General features: G+C 44.3%; 1 protein-coding gene across 1 annotated transcript in view; it reads left to right on the top strand.

The window, feature by feature from the left end:
• Window positions 1-4: 4 nt before the first annotated feature.
• Window positions 5-18300, top strand: part of REEP5 (receptor accessory protein 5) — a gene marked incomplete at its 5' end in the record, with an annotated part of 34937 nt that continues 16641 nt past the window's right edge. Inside the window, 2 exons of the mRNA XM_034655652.1 lie at window positions 5-492; window positions 17383-17521. Coding sequence (XP_034511543.1) covers window positions 5-492; window positions 17383-17521 — 627 coding nt within the window. The remainder of the gene's footprint in view (window positions 493-17382; window positions 17522-18300) is intronic.

Here is an 18300-nt window from a genome sequence, read left to right as displayed (position 1 = left end):
CCGGGGCGCGGGAGGGCCGGCGCTGACGTGTCTGTCCCCGCGTCCCGGTGGCAGCGCGCTGGCTTGGCGCCGACTGGCGGGGCGTCCTGCGGGCGGACGGGCGCGGTCCTTCGAGACCGCCGGCGAGCTCGGCACGGAGAAGGTTGTCCGCCGGCACGGGAGGGGCCTCCCCAGACCCTCGGTGCGGCGCGGTTCCCTCGGCCGGGGCCCCTGCGGGAGGGAGCGGCCGCCGGGAGTCCCCAGACGGACGGCGGAGCCGCGAAAAGCCCCGGGTCCAGCCCTGCGGCCGTTTGTTTTTCCCGTCGCCTGCACTAGGCCGAGCCCTGCGGCGTGGGCGGGGGCTGTCCCGCTTAGCGCCTCTCGTGCCACCGGACCCACTTCTCTCCTTGTGTCTCCAGGTGTCATCGGGCTGGTGGCTTTGTACCTGGCGTTCGGTTATGGAGCCTCTCTCCTCTGCAACTTGATAGGATTTGGCTACCCGGCCTATGTCTCGTAAGTGCCCTCCCCACCCCCATCCGGGGCTGCCCTCGTTCGTACGCAGCCCCATTTTCCTGGGAGAGCGGTCAGTGCACCAGAGGGTAGACAGTGCTTAAGGTTACACATTTTAGAGCCTTAACTTGATGCCTCATCTCCTGATGACTAGCCGAAATGCTTATTTCATCGGATTATCGTGGCGGGGCGGTGCCTTGTAATGCGTGCACGGATGGAAAGTGCTACCACAAAACCGACCACTGCTCGGGAGAGCTCAGCTGGGTACAGAGAGCTGAGCCCTTCTCCTTAATAATTATTTTCATGTGTTTTACCTTATGCTTATGCGTATAACAGTAAAACCCCATCAAATGAGACTTCCCTAATTCGGAATTACTGTTAATTCAGATACTGCAGAGATTTTTGCTTTCTTGATTTTGAAAAGACTAGCCACTTACTACAGGCAAATGGAAAACACCCTAGTATAAAAACAAAAACAACCTTTTTTTTTTAAGATTTCATTTATTTATTTGAGAGAAAGAGACAGAAATATCAACAGAGAGTACGAGTGGGGAGGAGAGGGAGAAGCAGACTCCCCCGCAGGAAGCCCAATGGACATGGGGCCCCATCCCAGGACCCCAGCGTGACCTAAGCCCAAGGCAGATACTTATTTGACTAAGCCACCGGGTGCCCCCCAAAACAACCTTCTGAGATGCAGCCCTAATATAGCTCCTTGGTTATATAAATGATTCATTTATATAATTAAACTTAAATATGAATCTTAGCAGATTAGGATCTGAATTTATTACTATTTGAGGTTTTTACTCTACAGTATTTATTTTGAAAATATTCTACAATTTCGTGTTTTCATTCATTCAAATCACAATGAACCGTTTTAGTCTGTAGCTCTACCCAGGAAAGCTGGTGGGTTTTCTTTCATTGAATTGGTCTCTGCAACTTTTCTCACCCATAGGGATAAAGGAAGACAAACTTTTTGGCTGGGAGGCTAACACACAGATAACACATGTATTACCTCTTGTGTCTATTACAGGACAAGCTAGAATTTAGTATCTGACTAGAAAGCAGGAAGCATGTTTTAGCAGTTAGCTCTGATTTGAACAATTAAATTGAAATTAACATGTAGTTACTGTGTTGGTCTGGTGCCGAGGTTTAGAAGCACTCCACAGAGTCTGGCTGTTGGATATCCTAACCTGTCTTCATGTCGAGCTTTCCCCTTCCAGCACTCCCTGCTAAAGCACCGTCCAGGTTGCATGTGTAGACCAAAGAAGGGCACACCAGGAAAACTGGTTTGGCTTTCAGATCACTGAAAAAGGTACAAGAACAGCAGTTTTCCATAAAATGTAATTGACTGATAATGTGTGTATGAAAAGTTTGTAGGCAACACTGATTCAGAATGACTTGCACGACGTGTCTGTGCTATCAGACAAAATAACAAAAAAGTACATTACTTTTCTTCTGCTTGTGTATTCTACTTGCAAGCGTTCCTTTAATACAAGTTTGGGGGAAAAAAAGAGCTTGAAGCATTTTTCAGGTGTGTGCTTTAGAGGTCCTTGATCCCATTTTGAACAAATCCTGGGTGGCACTTTAGTAACTGCCTAGCTGCTTGAATTATTTTGAACCAGAAAGGAATATGGATTTTTGGAGATACTGAACAGCATAAAACCCTTTTCCACGTCAGTACCGTTTGGTACATAATCCTGTGAGAAACATAACGTCCTCTGTTGGTGTGATGAGGTCACTGGTGTGGGCTTTCGTAAAGTAAAAGTGTTTCTAGGTGGGACGTGTGGATCCAGGTGTGGGTGGAAGGAGACAGAACTCCAGTGTGTTTCCCCTTGACCTGGAGTGGATGAATTCTAGCAGGAATCTCTTTTTTAGTCTATTTTACAGCAAGTCGAGTTCAGTTTTTTTGTTTTTTTGTTTTTAAATCATTTGTTTGTAGTCATTCTTTCATTCCCTGCATAGTCAACAAAATAGTATTGGCTCTTTTTACTTCCAAGAAGCTAAATGCTCCTGTCTATTGCTTGGAATTCTGTGAAATGATAGAGGCGTTTGTATTTCTAAGTGGGTAATGTACATGGGTTTTACATATTTTAGAATTATTCCATTCACCAGGTATATATACTTTTCTGTTTGAATATTCTGAGGCAAAGTGACATTTGTGGTATACCATACTAGGAGCTAGAAAACTGCTAAAAATCTAATAAGGAAATTTAGTAATTTCAGCAAAAATTCAGGAAATAGTGTCTCTAGAGTGGTATTTATTCATAGGACGCTTCCTTTTGGTAGACCCAACTCTGTGACCTTTAAAATAAAGATAACATTCCATGACCATAAGGGAACTAAGTGAAAGTTCCTCTCTGTGGGTATTTGGACTTTTCCCTAAAACAATGGTTCTCAGCCTTGGATGCCCACTGGACTTATTGGAAGGAGCCTTCAAAAATACAAACGCCTGGGCCCCACCTCCAGAGATTCTGGTGTAGTTGGTTGGGGTGCCGCCTGGGCTTGGGGGGGTTTAAGGCTCCTTGCTCTTTTAACAATCGGTAAAGAATTCTAATGTCAGCCCACGTTTTGAACCCCCGACGTAAAGCAGTGGCAGTAACCGGTGCATGTTACAGTTGATGGGCTGAAAGGGAGGGGAAAATGGCCTGCTGACCCTGGGACCCTCTGCTTTGTCAGGGTGACATGGGATTATGTGCACGGTATAAAGCATACAGACCCCCAGTGAGTAACATTGAGGCAATCAGTGTTAAACGCTCGTCTAATCAAGTATGTTCATTGCTTAACCAGTGTAATTGTGTGATTGTCAGAAAATGGTTGAAAACGGTGTTATTAGTGGCGCCTGAATCAGCGTAACTTAAAATATGATTTGGGATCCCCTTCCCTTTACTTGTTCTCTTTCCTCTTAAAATTCTCCCTGTGCCCCCCCGCCAGAGTTCTTCTAAAAAATATGGGTTCATCTATTTAGCACAAATCAAATCCAGCCACAGTCCAGGCACGGTGGCCACACTTCAGCCACACTGTGGACTAAGGTGGACATGCTCTCCATTCTCTTTGAATGAACAGTCTACCAAGGTCAACCACACTGAACAGTAACGTAGTGACCGAGTGTGGTAAGTAAGCCCTGTGAAGAAAATGGATAGGGAGCTGGGGTGGGGAATAACAGGGAGGACCCCCTCTAGATATTTATCTGAGATACTGTTTGAGTTAAGGCTTGAGGAATGAGAACGTGCCAGACCAGCCAAGAGCAGAGCCAGGCGAAGGAGCCCTGGGTGCCAGGAACCATTGGAAACGATGCACCTGAAGGGAGCTGAGGGAGTCAGAGAGAGAGAGAGAGGTACAGGTGCCATGACGCAGGGCCCGCGGCCAGGGGATCAGTGTGCATTTATTCCAGGTGGTTGTTGGGAGTTGCAGGTTTTCTGATTGCCTTGGATGGATTTTAAATAGGGGGTGACATGATACGATTTACATTTTAAGGTCATTTTGGCTGCTGTGACCTCTGGAAGGAAGTGGCCATTCTGCCCAACTATTGCCAGTCCCAGCCTTTCTCACCGTTCGCTCTGGCTCCAGCTGTCTCCTCTCCTCCCTCCATTGTGGGGAGACCCACACCACGTAATGGTCAGCACAGGGCTTAGAGGCTGCAGGGCACAGAAGTCAAATTTGGAAAAGTTCCCATGGCTTTCTTGCTTGTCTTATGACTCACCCCCTGGGGAAAACTGTGGGTGGGACCCTGGTGTACGTGGCTTCGGGTCAGGTTGTGGCCTGTTGGAACCCAGAGGGTTGGAGGCCCAGCCAGCGTTCCTGGAGAGGCAGTTAGGGCCTTAGAAGGCCCCCCCTTCCTACTGGTTACCCTCATTTTCTGGTGAGTCCTTTCCCTTTGAGAGCAGGGCCTTTAATCTTCGACCTCTGTGTTTCCAGACGTTTGGGCCACCCTGCACCGCAATTTGAAATCTAATTCCAGCCTTCTCATTGTCAAGAGCTGTTGACAGAATTGCTGTCATCTCTTGACTTGTTCGCTCTGTTCCTGAGAAGAGAAGGCAGGCACTGCATCGTGTGAGCCGCTCTTACTAAAGTAGACCTACCCCCATGCTGCCCCAGGTTTTTGCTGAGGCATGATGCACATGTACAGTTCAGTATTTGGTACGTTCATAAAGTTGTGCAGCCATCACCACTATGATAAATTCCAACACATTCCCATCGCCCCCCAAAAGAAACTGGATCCATTAGCAGTCACTCCCTATTTGTCCTATGCCCCAGTCTCCCGAAACCACTTACTACTTTCTGTCTCTATGGGTTGGCCTATTCTGGACATTTCGTATCTTTGGAATCCTATAACATGGGGCCCTTTTTTTTCCTTTTTTTTTTTTTTCTGGTGCAGCCCCGCTTCCAGGGGCATTGCACAAATAAGAGTTCTTCTGAGAGACGCCCCCGGAGCACGTGCTGTGTGTGCCCTCATATGCAGGGTCCGTTGCCAGAGACCTAGGGCAGCCCCCACCCGGGTCCTTGAGTGAGTTCCAGTCTTGTCGCTGCTCCTTTGGTTAAATGGAAGTATGAGAGCAAGTCTAATGACCTTATTTTCTATTTTTATTTTTGCCCTGCAGGAAAAGTAAAGGAGGAGAGTTTGCTTTTTATCATATTAAGCGACTTTTTAAAAATTCTACAAAAATGTCTATTAATTTTTCTTTTTATTTCATGTTTTTCAAAAAGATCAGGCTACCACCTTCCTGGGACTGTCAGAGTCGGGCTGGAGAGATCAAGCATGTAATCTAATTCCCTTAGTTTTCAAACGATCCAGGCACAGAGAGAGAAGAGGTAGACTGTGTTTCCCAGGGTCACCAGAGCCAGCCCTGGTCTGCAGCCCCCCGATGCTACACAGGAACGTGAAAGCTCAGTTAGGCGTATTTTAGTACCAAGCTCGAAAAGATTAAATAGGAGTCTAGCATTTTGGTGACTAGATTCTGTCTAATGTTTGGCAGCACTTTTGAAATCTCATGCCCACTTGAGTGATGTGTTATTTTATCTTCTGTGTCCTCACCAGCCCATTTTAAACTGTGTCACCGGGACAGAGAGGGTTATTGCTTTTAGCAGTTTGCATGGCTGAATACTGCACAGCACTTCATTTAGTAGACACTTCTATATGCCCAGTTAGGTGCTTTATAAATATAGCTCATGTAATCCTCATGGCACCCCAATGACGTAAATACTATGATTGTTCCCATTTTACAGATGAGGAAACAGAGGAAGAAGTAACTTGGTCAGACGCTCACAACTAGTAGATCGTAAAATGTATTTAAACCCAGGGAGCCTGGCTGGCTCAGTCGGTAGAGCTTAAGACTCTTAATCTTGGGGGTTGTGAGTTCAAGCCCCAGACTGGGCACAGCACTTACTTTTAAAGCAAATAAATAGGGACACCGGGGTGACTCAGTCGGTGAAGCGTTTGCCTTCAGCTCAGGTCATGATCTCAGGGTCCTGGAATCAAGCCCCACGTGGGGCTCCCTGCTCAGCGGGTGTCTGCTTCTCCCTCTCCCCCTTCCCTTCCCTCTGTGATCTCTCCCGCTCTCTCTCTCAGATAAATAAAAATAAAATTAAGATAAATAAACCAACCAAACAACCCAAGGACTCTGGTTCCAAAGTCCGTGTTTTTAACTTTTCTGTTACACTACTGCCCCTGTGGCTCAGACACACCCCATACCCAGGCACAGGTGAAAAGTGAACTGTTGATGGGAACTGTTTCTTTTCCCAATGTGACACTGTCAGTGTATTGTCTTCATGCAGTGTATTGTTCCTCTCAAGTAGGGGGCTGCCCTCCCGAAGCACACATCTGCCCACACATAGGCATTTGCAGTGTTTCGTGAACATGAGTTAGAGTGTGTTAGTAACAAGTTCTTCCACCTGTTACGTAGTGTTGATTTACAACAGCTCTTTGCAGCACTCGCTCTGTTCTCCCCGTGCAAGCCCATCTGTGGAGGGCGCACTGGATTGGATGTCCTGAGGGAATGGGGCTCTGCCTTTACTTCTGTATCAGGAGGCAGAGAATCTCAGGGAGAAGCCGTTTGGGGATGACCCCTATGAGGTCAGATCAGAAAGGGAATGGGGAGGGGGGAAATTTGGGAAAGACACTGTCTAAATAACTACAAGAACTGTAATACGATGAACGTCCGGGAAGAGTGCGTTTTCTTAGTTAATGATTCACAGCAGACGAAGTGCAGGGACATATGTTACAAGGACTGAAATCTCAAGTAAGATCTGGGGAGGAATTCGGGACCCAAAGGCGACTTTAAAAAGAGGCGCTGGTGTGCCTGAGGGCTTAGCACCACCTTGTTTCGGAGAAGCAAGTCCTCTGGAGCAAAGTCAGGGTTCCCTCGTGGTACTGGAGGGTGTGTATCTGTGGTTCTCAGACTCATTAGTAAGGGGCGTGTGTGTGTGTTTCCAGAACTTGTAATTATGTTTTTTTGTCCTTTTTTATGGGTGAGAATTTGGGAGTAGATATTTCTACGAAGCTGCTTATGTTCCCATTACACTAGCTTTCCCCTCTGTGCCGGCGAGCTCAGGAGCAGAGCAGCGCAACCCCCACCTGGACTTCTCCGGGCGCTGGGCACACACGCGGTGTTCTGGCCGCCTCTGCCCTCGGATCAGTCGCTGGCATCCTGTAAATTTCACCTCGAGCATCCCGAAATCTCAGACATGTAACCATTTTACTTCTGTCGGCTTTTTATCGGTTGCGTTTTCACTTAGTATCACTGCTAATACTGCTGAACTATTTTAAGATGGAGTTGTGGAGAAAACTAGAAAAAGTGATAGAATATCCTTGTAACAGCATGTCACTATTTTTGTAGATAATTACAGCCAGCATTTTGGTTAGTTTTTCCCCCCCTTGCCTGTGCCACAGAGAAAAGAAAGTCTTAAGGAACAAGTAAGATGAATGATTTAAATTACTTATGCATGATCTGCTTTCTGGGCTCTAAAGCAGTTGTGGGAAGAGATCTCATTCCTAATACTCTGTTCTAGAATGTTCCCTTTGAATTTTAATGATTTTTTTTTTTTCCTGTTCATGAGGGCCCTGAAGGTGTAGTTTATCTGTCCTTCTGCCTTCATCCACCCCATCTTGGAGTTCTCTTTTTCAGGACTGACTTTAAATCAGTATTCCTCATCTCTTCCGGTATTTCCAACCACTAGAAATACATATGGGGCATTTTAAGGTATTTTGTGGTTGTTGACAACATTACCAATGAATTAATTTTGAGGAACAATGAGTTAATACAGAAGTTGAGAAACAGGGGCACCTGGGTGGCTCAGTCAGTTAAGTGTCTGCCTTCAGCTCAGGTCATGATCTCAGGGTTCTGGGATCAAGCCCCATGTCGGACTTTCTGTGCAGCAGGGGGCCTGCTTCTCCCTCTGCCTGCCCCTGTGCCTACTTGTGCTGTCTCTCTCTGTCAAATAAATAAATAAATAAATAAAATCTTAAAAAAAAAAAGTTGAGAAACAGTTTCAAAAATTGTTCATGAAATGGCTTTTTGTGGCAGTTGGAGTGGAAGTGGGGTCTTACAAACCTCTTCTGACGTTAGTCTGTCACTCGCACACTGTCCTGGTTCCCGGGAGTAGAGCTTATCAGCTCCTCTCAGTCACAGAGCCACTATACATGTCCTGCAGCTTCTGATAGTTCGCCGAGGTGAGCTGGTGAAGGGATCACTTACATGTCAGAGGTAACTGAGGCTGCTCTCTGCCTATCTTGATGTGGCCTTCTTTTGTCTGGGAAGTGTCGGTTTAGATTATTCTTGTCCAGGTTGTGAGGGTACTTGGGCTTAAGTTAAACTTTATGATACTATATTTGACATAGATATTATATTTACAGAACCATCGACAGTTTTATCGACAAAGGTTGTTCCAGTAGGATTCGCATCTGCTGTTTTATTGCTTTAGGCATACATTTTTTTTTAAACTATCAAATAGTTTAAGGCATTCAGTTTTGAGTTATAAAATGTTAGGGACACCTGGGTGGCTCGGTTGGTTAAGCATCCGACTCTTGATCTCAGCTCAGGTCTTAATCTCGGGATCGTGGGTTCGAGTCCCGTGTTGGGCTCCACGCTGGGTGTGGAGTCTCTTAAAAAAAAAAAAAAGTTAGCTAATTTAGGTCCCAGAGATCAAGCTGCTGGGGTGAGAGCCGCCTTTTATAGATTTGGGAACTAAGGCCACAAACAAATTACTGGACCTGGGTCGTGGCCGTTGGGGCAAAGCCAGGTGTAGGTGTCAGGACGCCTGAATTCTCCGGCCGGCACACGTCAGCAGTCTTCATGGTTTATATTTGACTGTGACCGAATCTTTCATTTTGCATTAAAACACAAAATGGTTAAAGTTGGTAAAAAAAAGATCATTGTAATTAAACACCAAAATGTCTGACTACTGAATGATGGCTTTTGTTTTAATATTCGGTCTCGGTTAGAGATGTTTTATAGACGCATCCTAAAGCGTATTTGCCTGTGAATTTAGCTTATGTATGTATCTCACTGAGTCGGTCATTTTGTACAGGAGGACACCATATGGAAGAGTAAAGGACCTGGTAGTTTTTCACTGTTCTTGTACACTCCCCTCAGAAGATACTTTCTGCATATTTAGGGGGTCTATCGAGCTAGCTATCTCGTCTCTTTTTTCTTTCTTTCTTTCCTTCTTTTTTCATTTTTGAATAGGGGAGAAGGGTTGGGCACAATATAAATGGTAAATAAGCGAATTGGTTTTATTGTATGTGCGGGATCCATGCTCTTGCTTCGAGAGCACAACTGCTCTGCCGTGGAGAACAAGTGGAGCTTTGTGTCCCCATAGCTTCTTACCTTCTTTTTTTCCATGAAGAAGAAAAAAAGTTTTCTTTATCAGCATGGAAACAAACTAGTGTTTATGTGTTAAAATAGGTCATTTTCCCCCTTCTAATTTGGTGCACTGTAGGCATCCTATAACATCACAATGGCATCCTCCTACATCAAGGTAATAAAGAACAGGAAAACCACTTGAGCGCTCAGGAATTCCCACCTCACGCTGTCTGATCAATACAGCAGAAGTATTCCCGTGCACAGTGGGTGCTGCGGGTGGTCGCGCTGTGTGTCTGTTGTATCTTAAAAAGAGTTATAAACATTATGGTCTGTATTCTTCATTTTTAAGCTTCAAATAATGTACCTTGAATTCTGGAATATTTGCTCTTAAATATGACTTACCACATTCAAAATAAAACAAAGTAAATGGATCCCAGGCAGATTTCTTTCTGTTCTTTACCAACAGTATCTCAAAGCTGTTTATTGTTATAGGGTTTTTTATTAACTGCTTTTTTTGATTCACTGGTAATATAATTGACTCATTAAAATTAAAATTCTGTGGGTGGATACAGCTGGTTTTAGTAGTAAAGCCAGTGCTTTGAAGAAATGTATTACTTAATTTTATGTTATTTGGCTAATTTGAATTGTAGTGACCAAGTTATACACAAACCACATACAGTACAGGCGGTAGGTACTGGAATTTCTTTGGTGTGAGTGATCAGAAGCATATATATATATATGGATCTGATAATTCCTAGCTCTGTTAACTCTTGGGCAAATGGCTTAACTTTCATAAAACTCAATTTTCTTATAAGTAAAAGGGGTGGATAGTATATGTCAGCCACTTAGCACAGAATCTAGCAATCAGTAAGTGCTTAATTAAGAGTGGTACTTTTATTAACCTACAAAGAAGGAAACTGACTTAATCATAGTTGTGATTAACTCTAGGTCATTGAGCTTTTAAATGATTAAGGGGGAACCTCCTTAGTATTTTCTTTCATTAACTTCTTCCACTTACTTTTTTTGGTTCCTTGTCTTATTTTTTCTTATACCTACATCAGCAGCTTAAGAGATTATTATTCCAAGAGCAGTAGAGGACAATAAAATTGTGTTCTTCCAGGTCGTAAAGATGTGGTGGTACGGCGAATGGTTTCCTTCGGTTATGGTGCAGTGGTATACGTGTTCCTAAGCACTGGGTATAATTTTAACAATTTGTCAATATTAAATCCCATGTTTTACTTTGTTTTGTTTCTATTAAGATTTCCAGTTTCCCATAACTCTACGTCCACAACCCTTCCTCATAGGACGCCTCCCCAAGCACACATGTGCTCTTCAGTTAGGAGTGGAACTAGGTTTGACCGTTGACTTTCTGACTTTCGGTCCTTGAGAATCACTGTTTTGGCCCCAGGGCTTGCTTACACCGTCTGCAACGTCAGAGCTCAGTGTATGCTTGCGTCTGAATGCTGCTGTCACTGATTTGCTGCGGGAGATTACCACATGGGGCAGGGAGTATTTTAGGTTCTCTGAGGAATGAAGTGACTCAGTATAGCCCAAGATCATCTCTGTGCAACCTTTGTTTTCTTTCCACGTGTTTAATGCTATCCTTTGGCCACACTTCCATCCTGCCCTTGCTTTTAGAAAATAGCCGTGAAGGTATAAACAAACAGATGGGCCACGAAAGGTGGAGGTAGCCAGTACCTGTCACTGGAGCCCAGTGGTCTGGTCAGTGGGTTCTTTGCGTATCAATACCAATCCAGCAACTAAGGTAAAGAATTTTGGCCAGTCTACCTTCACACCATGGGCCTGAAAATAGTTCTCAGCAGTGTCCAAGTTTGTTCCCATTGACTTGCAAACGGGATTTGGGGATTTCAGGTCTTTACTCTCTGTAGCATTTGGGGTTTGGAGAGTGAGGTATAGTTAAAACCCACGGGTAATTCTCTAATCTCCTTTTAGCCTTATTAACCATGCTGTTAACCCTCCAGCAGCCCTACTTAGCCAGAAGGACTGGAGTGTTCTTATCACTTGCTTTTCCTTTTAGTCTCTTGCCTCCCTATAATAATAATAAATTATTATCATGTCATAAGCATCTATTAAGGTAATATTTAACGAGAACTTACTCAGTTCAGGTCATTGATTCTAAGTGCTTTACATGTATTAATTTAATCTTCACGACAACGTGATAAGGTGTATCATTCCTGCTTGACAAACGAGGACACTAAGGCCCAGAATAACTTGCCCAAGGTCACGTGCCTAGTAAGTGGTAGAACAAGATTACAAGGTGCATACCAAGGATGGTGAAATGACGCAGAGCCAGTTGAGCACTGGGAAGGAAAGAAGGGAAAGGCCTAGCTATTCCACAGGAATTAATAATTTTTTGACAGTTTGCTTTGTTTAAAATAGGAAATTAGAATGAGTCCATTCCAGTGATGGGCTATTGGACTCTCTTTTCTCTTTCTGTGTTTATGTGGCTATCAAAGGCCTTTTAATGCTCTAAAACACAACGGCGTGTGTCTGATCATTATTAGAGAAGTTTGTTTGTAAGAAAACCATGAGCTGTTCCCTCAAGAGAGAAATTAAATGAGCGTGACTGATGTTCACTTTAGTTTTTGACAAAGCCCTAGAGAGCGAGCTAGTCTCGGAGGAGGAAGTAGTCGTAGAGAGTCTGGTGTTCGGTTTTTTTCCCTCACATGGAAATCTCTTTCCTTCCTCTTGTTATAAAAAATAGTACAGGCTCATTACAAGACCTTAAAATGAAATTCTGCAATCCCAATGCCCAGGATTAACTTTACCCTATTTGAAATATATATTTCTGGACACCGTTCTTGGTCTGTAAACACATACAAATACATATCTGCCTCTCTTTTTTTCAAAACACAAAGTTAGTAATCCCCTTTTTACATTCAGCGCTATATCTTGGACATCTTTCTCTGTCAACATCCTTTTTAAAGGCTTCAGAATATTTCATTGTGTGGATACACCAACATGTATTTACATAGTTCATTGTTGCCCTTAAAAAAATGTGTAGACACATGACTCTATAATATTTTATTTTCAGTTGAAATTCATTTTAATACCAGTCTTTCCTCTTTGAACTTCATATTTTGGTCTCTAAAATATAGAATAGGAACAGCTTGTAGATAAGACAGCTTCCAACTCAACACTCGACAATTTCTAATTCTGCTCTGTGAAATTTTAGAACTGTGAGCCACTCCCATAGGTAGTATTGACAATCGCCTTCAGCACCCTAGCCATGTCTCTGCTTCTCACCCAAGCCTCATTTCTTTGTTGCCACCTGCTTCAGGTAGGCCAAGCCGTGCCCCTGGAACAGGGTAGGTGGCTGAGGGGAGCGAGAACAAAGAATCCACAACACTGAGCCCAAGTGGCCAGGCGTCAGCTCAGTAGCGAGAATATGGCGGTTAAGAGTCTGCAGAGAGCAGTCTAAGACCAGGGTGTCTGAGTTTCATGACTGTGTCCCCCCAGGACTGGTTCTGAAACTAGGTTCAGTGTCTGTGGTGCAGCCAACATACCCCGCTGTGGGCAAGGGAAAACAGAATATATGAGACAGTGGCTCAGGTCTGGGGGTGGGGGGGGAGTGGTTGGAATTGTTGCCAGCTGCTTTGGGGATAGTTCCAGAGCTCCTCTAGGGTTTAGCTAGGGATTGAAAAGCCCTGAGGGAGGTTAGTGTTCTAGCCAAACAAATACAGGACTTTCAGATTGGTTCTTGAAAAGTTTAGCAGAGTTTTGCTTAGGAGATGTTTTTATTTTGAATTCTTTTACAGATTTGAGAATGTTCAGGTGAGCATTCTAGATCACCTTAGAGTGACTCATCCTAATTGTAGCATAGACATTATTCAGTGTGCCTTCCTTGTCTAACTTTTCTTCTCTCTTGGCCTCCCATTCAAAGCTGGAAAGGGGTAGCCTACCCTTTGGCTACAGTTGATTGGCTCCAAGTCCATCACTTGGATTTTCTTTCCTAGAAAGGACGGGGAGGTGGTGCTGAGACTGAACTTTGAGCTGGCGGTTCTGAAACTCGGCTCAGCCTTAGGGTCACCTCCACGACCTTCTTCAAGGTCGTCCCTGTGCCCTACATGCCAGCGCCTGAGCACTAGGTCTGAAAAGGACGCAGGCTCGCGTATGTTTAATTAGCTTTCTAGGTGGAGGTGGGTCATCATCTAAGTCTGAGAAACCGCGGTAGCGCACCAGCTCAGAACACCGTCCTGTTCACTGCTGATTGCCCTCCCTGCCCTTCCCACCTCTGCCTGCCTTCTGCCCGGGTAAGCAGGGTGGAGGGTGGGACGGTTCTCCGCGGATCTGGGCCTTGAGACTGACGTTTCCTCTTATTTGTTTTCTGTGGTCCCTTCCAAAAGGAAGACCATGAGCTCTTTTTGTATTTATATGAATGCAATAAAGATTTATTAAATGCCTACTTGGTACCAGAGATTTTGCTAAGTGTTATACAGCCTGATGATGAGTTGTTCTAACTAGGAAAACAGCCTGGATTAGTGTGAAACAGGCACAGGCTTTGTCAGAGTTAATCTTGAGTGTAAATCCAATCTCTGCTACTTGTTCTTTTCTTTCTTTCTTTCCTTTTTTTTAAAAGTAAGCTCTGTACCCAGCACGGGGCTTGAACTCATGACCCTGAGATCAAAAGTTGCTTGCTGTACCGAGGAGCCAGCCAGGTGCCCCCATTCTCTGCTACTTGTAGCTACGAGCCCTGCATATGTTATTTTTCTTTCCTGAGCCTAAATCTTTCCCTCAAAAATGAAAGTAACAATACCTATTTCATAGGGCTATTATGAAGCTAAATAATTATTGGGTAAAATTTAACCAAGGATGTGAAAAACCTGTACTCTGAAAACTGTGAGGCACTGATGAAAGAAATGGAAGAGGACACAAATGGAAAGACATACTATGCTCATGGATTGGAAGAAGTAATCTTGTTAAAATGTCCACACTCCTCAAAGCAGTCTGCGATTCAGTATAATCCCTATCAAAATGCCAACAGCACTTTTCACAGGACTAGAACAAATAATCCGAACATTTGTGTGGAATCACAAAAGACCCTGAATAGCAAAAGTAATCTCGAGAAAGAACAAAGCTGTGCAGGTATCACGATCCCAGATTTCAAGATCTATTATAAAGCTGTTGTAAAACAGTATGGTACTCGTGCAAAAATAGACACATAGGTCAATGGAACAGAATAGAAAGCCCAGAAATAAACTCATGCTTATAGGGTCAGTTAATCTACAACAAAGGAGGCCAGAGTATGAAGTGGGGAAAAGACGGTCTTGTCAATAAATGATGTTGGGGGGGAAATGTAGCTGTTCCATGTTGACCACAATGGAAATGACCTAAGGGCATAGAGCACTTCTTAAGATTTCTGGAGTCCCTGTGTCCTGAGAAATTGCTACATCCTCATTCTGATACTCTGAGTTGATATGTGATTTAGTGTATGTTCGAGGCAGGAGAGCGTACTGTTGCTGAGTAATCCCCTGTGTCCACTCGCTTGGACAAGGAAGTATATAAGTAAATAGCAGCCAGGAAATGGCAGGTGTGTGTGTTTTAAGATTTTATTTATTTATTTGAGAGAGAGACAGAGCACTGACAGGGAGAGCCGCAGAGGCAGAGGGAGAAGCAGGGTCCCGGGCTGAGCAGGGAGCCCGATGTGAGGCTTGATCCCAGGACCCCAAGATCATGACCTGAGCCAAAAGGCAGATGCTTATCCGACTGAGCCACACCAGCACCACCAGGAAACAGTGGTTTTAAGCTCTTCTCTCCCCATAACTAGACTGGGGTGCTTCATTTTTTGAATCTCAGGTTCCCCACCTATAGACTATTTCTTGTTCTTTCTTCTTGTGACTAATTGATGATGTTATGACATGTAGACATTTTTAAAAATGAACCTTGTGCTATTTTAAAGTAAAACAATAATTAAATGCTTCAATCATACGAGAAATTCTATTAAAAATCTCTTTGGCTTAAGGGTGGCTGGGTGGCTGAGTCAGTTAAGCATCTACCTTCGGCTCAGCTCATGATCTTGGGGTCCTGGGATTGAGCCCCAGATCCTGCTCCCTGCTCAGCGGGGAGCCTGCTTCTCCCTCTGCCTCTGCCCCTCCTCCCGTTCATGTGCTCTCTCTCTCTCTCTGTCTCAAATAAATAAATAAATCTTTAAAAAAATCTCCTCAACTGAATAAGACTCTGTGGTCTTGTCCTTTCTTCTTTCATGTGCCCTGGTTTTCTACAGAGTCGTGACCTGTGTGTTCAGTTTTGAGCTCTTTTCTTCCTACTTTTCAGTGTTACTACATAGTGTTCCAAGTGTATTAACATGGAAGCTTTTGAATCCATAGTGTCCATAAGTTAGAGGACTATTTTTTTTTATTCCTTGAAGCACTGAAGTTTGGATGGCTTTTCTGTTTTTGAATCCGTGGCTCTTGACTAACCTCTTAAAAATAATGACACAGAATGGAATTGAAAATATCAGAATGTTTCCATGGAATGTTTATTTCAGTTTATGTTCATGTGGGTATGTTTGTTGACTGGATCATGTTTACTTAGTCATGAAATGCTTTGGTTCCTCAAACCAGGACCGTGAGTGAATTGTAACTGTGCGTCCCCAGGAGCGACGCTGAAGAAACAAATCTTTATCACACTAATAACTTAAAAGATCCACTTACATAGAAATGGGCGGGAAAATGACCTTAGGGGTATGCTCTTGTTAGTTCTGGGACTCACGTGCTTGCCTACGCTCGTCCTTTGGTCCTCGATTACACTTGCCAGCTCCTGTCCGAGGAAACCGAAAACACAGACGTAGTCCCCATGTTACAAGCCGTTATTTTACAGGCAGCTCTCTGAAATTCCTTTTGTGATTCTTTCACGTAAACTGAAACACTTTGGCCTACTCTTGGCTTACAGAGCTCCGTTCGCTTCATCACTTCTCCCTGTCCCTCCCTCCCGCCACCAGCGCTCATCTCAGTCAGCTGCAACCTCCCCCTTTGGTGGTTTTCTTAAAACAGTCACGCACACAAACGAACATGACACCCACAGCTGCTGCTCACCGGTCCAGAGGCTTCTCTGTGAGTGACTCAGCATGATTCAGCAGCCTAGCGGCCTCTCTCAGGAACCCATTTTACCAAGTATTTTCCATCGTTAACCCATCTCTAGGCTCCTAGGCTCACAAGACTCACACGTCTTCGAGTTCACTGTTCTAGTTCAACTCAGTTATAAGCATCTAGACATACGTCAGGATAGGATGAAAAATTATGGAATTCAGGTTTAGAACGAAGAGATTCCCAAGCATGGAAGAAATTTCTGTGATTCACAAGTAAAAGATTATTTTAAATTTATTTCCATTCATTTGCAGAATGAGGTTTGTTTAAGCAGTACTTGGTACTGAGAAAGTCACGCTGTTAGGATGAGGGTAGGACAGACCACAGCCCGAGGACCACGTAATGATGGTCGGAGCCAAATGGACACCATGATCTCCGTTTTCCCCTGTTTGTTAAGAAGTATGTTTTAGACTTCGGGCAGTATCTGAACTGTGTTCCAGAAGTTCCTTTATGGAAGTTTCTGTTTACCCATAATATACCTCAGTTATTAAAAGCACATAAGAACTAAGTTACCATGAGAGAACTCTTTTTTTTATTTTTCCTAAGATTTTATTTACACCCAACATGGGCTCAGACTCACAACCCCAAGATTAAAAGTCGCATACTCCCCTGACTGAGCCAGCCAGGTGCCCCACCATGAGAGAATTCTTGATGTCTCTCTGGGGACAGGACGCTATTTGGAGGTTCCCAGTCATTGGTATCTCCAGGCACCTGGGTTGAGGCACAGGCAGGGTGGAGATTTGGGGTAAAGCTAGTACAGGTTTCTCTGATGACTGGAAGACTGGTAACCAGTAGTTAAAATAGCTTGCCGTGTTATTTCCACATTGCTTCCTATCCTTATGTTGTATTCTTACCTCAGTGACATGGTGCATACATTTGCCTGAGTTTCCTACTTGTTGTTGGAGGGCGGGCTGTCAAAGTCTACTGTTTGAAAGTGTTTCATTGAGGTCTCCCTATATGATGATACATGCTTTTTTATTGCCTTTCAGAATTAAAGCCATAGAGAGTCCCAACAAAGAAGATGATACCCAGTGGCTGACCTATTGGGTAGTGTATGGCGTGTTCAGCATTGCTGAATTCTTCTCCGACCTCTTCCTGTCATGGGTCCCCTTCTACTACATGCTGAAGGTACGTTGGCTTTTCCTGAACTGCTCTGTTTCCTTCCATCTGGGGGTTTGCTTTGTGCCCTGCAGTAAACTCCATCTCAGGACCTATATCGAGGCATAGGAACAAAGGCTCGAATGTTGAACATCTGTGGCCCTGCCTCCCCTTAGAAACAGGAAGATCGAGTTCGGCACGGCTAACTTACTTTGTATACTGTCTTGGAAACAGCCAAAGCAATTGTGTATTCAAGATGTGCTTGATAATAAAAGATGGAAACACTGTGATGTAACCCAAGCATGGCCGGTAGTTTACCAAGACCCTGTCATCAGGCAGTTATCTGTGTTCGACACAGAAGCCCCGTACATTCTGGCAGGCCATTGAGTATTCACAGTGGTGTGAAGGAGGCATTATTTCTAGAAGAAAAAAGTACTTATTCTTACATAGGTCTGGAGAAAGATGTGAAACGAGCTTTCTAAGGAAGTCATTATGAGAACGTTGGCAGGTGCTGTCGTCAGGGATCCGCCCTGCCACACCTTGTGTTGGGTAGAGAACAAACCTTGGTTACCACCATGTGAGGAAAAGGATTGGGAAGTTGAAACTCATTGCTACTGGGACCTGTATCGATTCTGAATAAGAAAGTTAACATCTGGGACACCTGGGTGGCTCAGTCGTTAAGTGTCTGCCTTTGGCTCAGGTCATGATCCCAGGGTCCTGGGATCGAGACCCGCGTCAGGCCCCTGCTCTGAGGGAGGCCTGCTTCTCCCTCTCTCTCTCTCCCTCCCCCTGCTTGTGTTTACTCTCTC

This window comes from Ailuropoda melanoleuca, chromosome 3 (assembly GCF_002007445.2).
Source record: "Ailuropoda melanoleuca isolate Jingjing chromosome 3, ASM200744v2, whole genome shotgun sequence".
In the NCBI taxonomy this organism is placed as follows: domain Eukaryota; kingdom Metazoa; phylum Chordata; class Mammalia; order Carnivora; family Ursidae; genus Ailuropoda; species Ailuropoda melanoleuca.
The sequence above is the reverse complement of the archived record's forward strand: the minus strand, read 5'-3'. Positions and strand labels throughout refer to the sequence as shown.